Here is an 8,665-nt window from a genome sequence, read left to right on the forward strand (position 1 = left end):
TTTCATACACTATACAAAATGAGCTAAATATCTAAATATAAAAACACAGTACCATCTGTGCTGTTTTTGTTTATTTAATCTATTAAATAACCAAGATTTAAATTTGAGCTTGGAAAATCAATCGCAACTTTTCGAGAACTTCCGTCACTCCTCGTATAAGGACCTTGAACACAATAGATTTCATTAATCAGAATTCCTATGTACAATAGTAAGAATACACAGAAGGCATATGGTATTTCGATCTAACCTACACTAAGAAACTTAACATATAATAAACAACAACTTAATGTTATTATTGATAGTAGCCAAGATGTTCTGATTGCAAATATAACCCTCACAAAAAAAGCTACATTTTTTGTATTTGGAATACCAAAACCATGAAATTTTATAAATATAAAGCTAAAATATAGGATTTGATTTGGTTTATGCAATAGCTAAAGTTATAACAAAATGTTAAATTTTTCTCCTTGAGCTATATACATACCATGCATTAGCAATATGATAGAAGACAGGATAAGGGTCTTCTGGACTGACCTTTACTTCAACCATCTTCTTACCAGGTAAAGTACGACCTGGCTGTGCCTACAAACACAGAAAATAAGCATTGTAACAAAAACAATGGGGGGATCTTAATACACAAGAGGGCCATGATGGCCCTGAGGTCGCTCACCTGTATCAAGGCCCCCGGATCGGGGCCAGTTTAAACCCCAGGGCTTTTATTTGAACAAACTTGAAAGACACTCATTAGAAGATGTTTCACAATGTTTAGTTTGTTAAGTTTTTACTACACACATAATGAAAAACAATGATCTCCCCCCCCCCCTCCAGCAGGGCCAATTTTCACCCGAGGGCTTTTATTTGAACAAACTTTGTAGACACCCATAAGAAGATGTTTCATGCTAAACATCTAAGCTCTAGCTCACTGGGTTTTTTAAAAGAAGTTATTTTAAGTTTTTACTATACACATATAGTTAAAAACAATGATACCCCTGGGGCGGGGCCAGTTTTGACCCCAGGGCTTTTATTTGAACAAACTTTGTAGACACTTACTAGAAGATGTTTCATGCTGAATATCTTAACTCTAGCTATTTGGGTTTTTTCAAAGAAGATTTTTAAGTTTTTGCTATACACATATAAGGAAAATCAATGACCCCCAGGGGCGGGGCCAATTTTGACCCCAGGGCTTTTATTTGAACAAACTTTGTAGACACTCACTAGAACATGTTTCATGCTTAATATCTAAACTCTAGCTATTTGGTTTTTTTCAAAGAAGATTTTGTAAGTTTTTGCTATACATATATAAGGAAAATCAATGACCCCCGGGGCGGAGCCAATTTTGACCCCAGGGCTTTTATTTGAACAAACTTGGTAGACACCCACTAGAACATGTTTCATGCTAAATATCTTAGCTCTAGCTCTTTGAGTTCTTTAAAAGAAGATTTTTTAAGTTTTTACTATATGCATATAGGGAAAATCAATGACCCCATGGGGCGGGGCCAATTTTGACCCCAGGGCTTTTATTTGAACAAACTTTGTAGACACTCACTAGAACATGTTTCATGCTTAATATCTAAACTCTAGCTATTTGGTTTTTTTCAAAGAAGATTTTTTAAGTTTTTGCTATACATATATAAGGAAAATCAATGACCCCCGGGGCGGAGCCAATTTTGACCCCAGGGCTTTTATTTGAACAAACTTGGTAGACACTCACTAGAACATGTTTCATGCTAAATATCTTAGCTCTAGCTCTTTGAGTTCTTTAAAAGAAGATTTTTTAAGTTTTTACTATATGCATATAGGGAAAATCAATGACCCCCTGGGGCGGGGCCAATTTTGACACCAGGGCTTTTATTTGAACAAACTTGGTAGACAATCACTAGAACATGTTTCATGCTGAATATCTAGGCTCTAGCTCTTTGGGTTCTTTAAAAGAAGATTTTTTAAGTTTTTACTATATGCATATAGGGAAAATCAATGACCCCCTGGGGCGGGGCCAATTTTGACCCCAGGGATTTTATTTGAACAAACTTGGTAGATACTCACTAGAAGATGTTTCATGCCAAATATCTAAGCTCTAGCTCTTAGGGTTTTTTAAAAGAAGATATTTAAAGTTTTTTCTTTCGGTTGCCATGGCAACCAGAGTTCTGCATGGAATTAAATTCTTTGAACAATTTTTAAAGGTGACCACCAAAGGAACATTCCTGTGAAGTTTGGATGAAATTGGCTTAGTGGTTTATGAGGAGATGTCATTTAAAGTAAAAGTTTACGGACGGACGACGGCCGGACGCCGGAAGAAAAGCGATCACAAAAGCTCACCCTGTCACTTTGTGACAGGTGAGCTAAAAAATCACAGACTAATTATATTTTATACTTTTGCCTCTATGGTCTACATCAATTATATAATTTACTACAAATTTATCAACCACAGGTACATTCATATCATTTTCTTGTTTGTAATATTCTTTTGACTATGTGGTCTACATAAATAATATGGATGTATTTAAGTTCCTCTTTGTTTCAACAAATTTGTCAACCCCAGGTACATTCATAGCATTTACTTATGGTAAAGGAAGTTGGTAATATTCTTTACACAAATGCACTTTATTTAATTCAACTGATTTATTTGTTGGGTCAGGGAGGTGTGGCTAAATTTGAAAATTACAAGTTAAAGTAGGGGCATAACTCCAAAAATATTGCTTTCAGAATTATGCCACTAATCTCTAACAACTGCACCTTGTCATAATAAGCAAGTATTCCAAGCTTTATTTTGATAACTTTTATATGTTTGAATAATGGGCTACACTAAAGGTTTGCGCTACAACAATGACGCCACTGCAGCTTTCATAATTGCCCAACAGTTTCTTCAAATCAGACCAACTAAAAATGCCACACTTGTCATTGCATATTATTTTATAAATTGGCAAGCTTCTCATTAGAACCATTGACTGTTGGCAAACTAGCTGGATAGCATCCTGATGTAAAAGAATTCATCGCCTCCTGACAGATTTTATATACACAACAGTGAGGGGCAAATCATTCAGTTAGTAAACTGAACAACTCAGCTATATTTTGTTTTATCTAAAGCTCCAAATGTCATCATTATCTATTACAGGCACTGGGTAGCAGTATTCCTTCATAATGTATTTGATAATCATTAAAATTTAACTGCTGATTGAGGTCTGTGTCAATACTTACAATGAGTGTAGGAGCTAGAGTGTAGACTTTAGTAATTTCATCGACACATGTTATAATTGCTTCAATATCAGATTCACTCAGGGCAGAGGATATTGTCTCCATATCAATGTCTAACTGACTCTCCTCTGACTTTGATCCTGGTGTAGGAATAGAATCTATAACCCTGAAAATATCAGAACAGTCTTCATCTATATTATACTATTGGTTTCTTCCCTCTCATATATTTGATATAATCATGGGTGTTAATGTCTTAATCATGAATTTTCAAGGTTTTCAAACTACAAATGTACTACTATGTAGCTGTAAGGAGTCTTTCTGCTTTCAAACATCATGCATGACTATTTCGTCACCACCATTCTAATCACTATGTAATCCCCCATCTCATAAAAACAGATACAACATCATTCTGGTAATTTTGTGTGTGCGAAGATAATAATGCGAAGAGAATAATTTAAAATACATCAGCTGTGCTTTTACTAACATTTATACGTATTTTAATTAATTAACATTTGTATTTATTTATTTATTGTATTTATTACAAAAACTTATGTAACAAACCTTTCCAGCTGTAAACTCAATTTACTCATAACTTCATACAGATGGACTTTCTTTATAAGCGTTGTCAAGGCAACAATCACCCTAACAACTTGTTTCTGTAGCAGGAACTTGACAGCTCTCTGATAACTACTGAATCCTGCACTCTTCTCTGACTCTTGTTTAATCTTCTGTACCTTGTGGACACCCAAAAACCACTGGATACCATCCTATACGATAATAAAACATGTACAATTTTATTGTTTTATAATATTGTTTATAACATTAGAAATATGGTCTCACAAAGTAACATAGCTGTTCATATTTCTTCACTGATTTTTAAAAGTGGATCGATAGCACTTTAATAAATCTTGAATATATATATAAAAAGTTATAAGAACATGTCTTTATAAATGACATTTCTTTTTTACCCCTAATAATTCAAAGCTTTAGGATTTCAGAAAAAAGAGAGAGATATACCAAGTGAAAAAAATATTATGAAACAAGAGCCCGGTTTGAGCCGGGTGATGCTCCCCGAATAGGTTTTGGACACAGGAAAGTACACCTCTTGTAGTTTTCTGAGTTATGTCCCTGGAAAAAGTTCAAAGTGCAATAATTCCAAAATTAGGAAAGGCAGAGTTACTGTTCTTTGCACTGCACTTCTAATCACTGTTATCTATCAACTTACAAAGTTTCTTGTTTATATCTCTTATGGTTTCCGAGTTATGTTCCGGACAACTTCAAAAAGTAAAAATAAACAAATGGCAATAACTCCAGAATTAGGCAAGGCAGAGTTATGATTCTCATGCACTGCACATCTACCCATTGAGATACATCTACCTACAAAGTTTCATGTTGATATCTCTTATAGTTTTACAGCTATGTCCAGTACAAGATTTTTCTAAAAGGGGAGATAATTCAAAAATGAGGCTTAACAGAGTTATGTTTTTTTTTGCACTGCACTTCTACTCAATGAGATCTATCTACCTACAATGTTTCATCTTGATATCTCTTATAATTTTAGAGTTATGTTCCGGACAATGTTTAGTGTTAAAATTAACAAAGGACAATAACTCCAAAATTAGGACAAAAAGAGTTATTGTTCTTATGCACTGCACATCTACCCATTGAGATCTATTCACCTACAAAGTTTCATGTTGATATCTCTTATAGATTTAGAGTTATGCCCGGACAAGATTTTTCTATAAGGGGAGATGATTAAAAAATGAGGCTTAACAGAGTTATGGTTCTTTTGCACTGCACTTCTACTCAATGAGATCTATCTACCTACAATGTTTCATCTTGATATCTCTTATAGTTTAAGAGTTATGTTCCGGACAAAGTTCAAAGTGTTGAAATTAACAAAGGGCAATAACTCCAAAATTAGGACAAAAAGAGTTATTGTTCTTATGCACTGCACATCTATCCACTGAGATCTATTCACCTACAAAGTTTCATGTTGATATCTCTTATAGTTTTAGAGTTATGCCCCGGACAAGATTTTTCTATAAGGGGAGATAATTCAAAATTGAGGCTTTACAGAGTTATGGTTCTTTTGCACTGCACTTCTACTCAATGAGATCTATCTACCTACAATGTTTCATCTTGATATCTCTTATAGTTTTAGAGTTATGTTCCGGACAAAGTTCAAAGTGTTGAAATTAACAAAGGGCAATAACTCCAAAATTAGGACAAAAAGAGTTATTGTTCTTATGCACTGCACATCTACCCACTGAGATCTATTCACCTACAAAGTTTCATGTTGATATCTCTTATAGTTTTAGAGTTATGCCCCGGACAAGATTTTTCTATAAGGGGAGATAATTCAAAAACCGGGCAGAATAGAGTTATGGTTCTTTGACACTGCACTCCCCCTCAATGCCCTCTACCACTGTATGAAGTTTAACCAAATTATCTCCAAGGGTTTTCAAGTTATGCTCCGGACAAGAAAACGGACGGACAGACGGAGGGACGGACGGACGGACAGACGGACAAGGCGCCGACTATATGCTCCCCCGAAATTTTTCGGGGAGCATAAAATAAGATCTACTTTTTTTGAGCTTTACATAATAAACTAAACCTCAGTTGCAGCACAAAAATGCACTGGAGAAGAACCATGAATATTTCAAAGCCAAATGGTTAGTTTTCTTTTGTCAAATAATTCAACATTCTTACCAGGCAGAGTAAATCAAATGATTCAGTTCAAATGTTTCCTTGAGCAAGAAACTTTACACTACATTGAACAGTACTAGTTGGTTCCAGGAACAGATTCGAAAGTGTGTCTATAAGCTTATAGCTTCCTACACAATGGAACAAAAATAAATTCTGTATTAACCAAATGAGCCGTGTCACGACAAAACCAACATAGTGCGTTTGCGACCAGCATGGATCCAGACCAGCCTGCGCATCCGTGCAGTCTGATCAGGATCCATGCTGTTCGCTATCAGTTTCTCAAATTGTTAAAAGGTTTAAAAGAGAACAGCATGGATCCTGATCAGACTGCGCAGATGCGCAGGCTGGTCTGGATCCATGCTGGTCGCAAACCCATTATGTTGAATTTGTCGTGACACGACTCAAAGTATTTACCTGCAGCCTTATAGTTTGGTCCAGTCCTGAAATAATTTGTAGTTTTAGGGAGAAGGACATATACTGTGACTGAAATGTGTCTAATAACTTCTCCTGAACATCTCGACTCTGAAACAGGGAGAAAAAAAAAAATCATGTTTTATTCCCATACAATAGCTTTAACATCAGAAGTATCAACTTATGTCAGTGTATCTGTTAAATGAAATTATTTTACTTTTACTGAAAACTACACTGTATACTCATGTAGTTGTAAACAGTTTTGAGTTAATAAAGGTATGTTCTGTTCTGTAGTGAAAATAAAAATCAATTATCTTGGTATTTGAAGAAAAATATTACATTTTTTCATTTCATTATCACTTCCAGTTACTGGTAGACACTTAGATCTAAACACAGATTTTTTTACCTGTGACAGAATTTGGCAATCTGATATTAACCTATGTGATAACATAAAAAACTTTCTTCATAATGTTTCACACCAAGAGTAAATCACAATTTATACTGATTTGTTACATACATTATGGATTATATTTCAATATGACTTATCGATATTTTGTTATAATTTAAAGTTTTGGTATACAGAAGAAAAAAACCTACTTGTGGCACATTAGTATTCTCTGCCCTTCCCACTATTGATGTTATTTATATTGTATAAAATTTGAGGCTATGACATGCCTAGAAAGTTCAGTGTTACATACAACTTTAATAAAATAAGGATCCAAATTCTATCTTAATATTTTAATTTATTATAGTAAACAACATTAGGGAGACACAGACAAAATTCTCATGTCTTCGTTTTAAATTTTTCATTCATTATTTTGTAAATGTCCTCAAAATGAATACATTAGGCAGTCATAGAAACAAAACTTTTCTTCTTGTAAAGAATATAATGGTGGTTTCCTAACTTGACCCACGTGGGTCAGGTTAGAGCGTTAAGATTTCACAATAGTTGTCATAGAGAACCTTGAAAACGTGTCAAATGACTGACTTAGACTTTTTGCGATCATACAATATCCAAAATATCTGAAATTGTAACTTTCAGTGTTTGTTCAAGTCACATGACTTGTTTAAAAGCTACTTGTGATTCTGTTGGCGTCAAAATTATGTTCAACATATATAGATGTATTTACGCTTAAAACCAAAAATATGTAGAATTGATACAGAAATTCATGCCTGGACTTTACAAAATGTCATTTTAGCGTAATTTGAGTACACAAGATCATTTTAATATTTTTGTCACTAATTTGCCTGTGTATCCCTTTAAAGACACATTATGTCTCAGAAATATGTATTTTTTTTAATTCTTTGAAATGTCAAATATGTGTTTAATAATGTCTTAATAATGGTTAAAGAACATGTTAGATGTTTAACAACTTAAGAAAGAAGCACTGAGCGTACAATAATGTGTCGTAAAGGTAACAAAATGTAATTCACTTCCATACATAAAACTGATTCACATTTTTTTTTTGCAAACAGAGCAAATGCAGGAGAGAGTTCATAAATATGGCTAATCAGTATTTTTTTTTTGAAACTGTAATATTAAAAGTAAAAAGTTTTTTTGTAAAAAGTAATTGATAGCATTTCTGAGGCTATTGGGCCTTTAAGGAGTTATTATAATAGACAGAATCAAACAAGTCTTACCAGGCACTGAATGGCTACATTGGAATCACATGAACACAGCGACCCTGCAAGTTTGAAGCCCATCTTGAGATGGCGCACCTTGTAGGCTGATTCTGGTTGAGCCATGGCCTTGGACTCGTCCAGACTTTCTATCATCCAATCTAGAAGATGGGTCAGTACTTCATTCTTTGACTCCTTGTATAGTAGGTAGGACAAACCTTTAGGTAGTAATCCTGGTACACTCTCCATAGCTTCTACCCATCTGGTAATACCAATATAAAACTTTGCATTCTTTTTTTTTCCAAATATAATTGACCACAGGTGCTTGAAACAAACTTTTAAAGTTTATATGGGCTATATACTGTAATAAGATATAATATACATATATAGGCCGATTATGTAAAATATTTGATTATGTGACTAGCGTCTGTGTAACTGACATAACATTACTAATGACTTTTTTATGAAAAGAAAAACAGAAACTAATCATCAAATGTAATAAGGTTCAGCATTCAAATTATCAAGGAAACAAACCAAATATACCATATTTACATTTCTAGACTGAAATGGGTAACAATCTCTCTATCAACAGTAAGCATGATGTAACTGAACTGATAACATTGCATTTTCTGTAATAGTATTGCCAGGTAGTTGAATTCTTTTTTAAATTCAAGCTTTTTTCCTCAACATAAATGTCTCATTTGCATCATCAAACTAAACGTACTGAGCCAGA

General features: G+C 34.0%; 1 protein-coding gene across 1 annotated transcript in view; it reads right to left on the reverse strand.

Annotated features, from left to right (window-relative positions):
• LOC132735310 (protein virilizer homolog) overlaps positions 1 to 8,186 on the reverse strand; it is a gene marked incomplete at its 5' end in the record, with an annotated part of 30,322 nt that extends 22,136 nt beyond the window's left edge. Inside the window, 5 exon segments of the mRNA XM_060722252.1 lie at positions 485 to 582; positions 3,196 to 3,358; positions 3,754 to 3,959; positions 6,316 to 6,423; positions 7,954 to 8,186. Coding sequence (XP_060578235.1) covers positions 485 to 582; positions 3,196 to 3,358; positions 3,754 to 3,959; positions 6,316 to 6,423; positions 7,954 to 8,186 — 808 coding nt within the window.
• Positions 8,187 to 8,665: the final 479 nt, after the last annotated feature.

Source organism: Ruditapes philippinarum, unplaced genomic scaffold, assembly GCF_026571515.1.
Source record: "Ruditapes philippinarum isolate M1 unplaced genomic scaffold, ASM2657151v2 ctg751_1_1_1_1, whole genome shotgun sequence".
NCBI classification, from domain to species: Eukaryota; Metazoa; Mollusca; class Bivalvia; order Venerida; family Veneridae; genus Ruditapes; species Ruditapes philippinarum.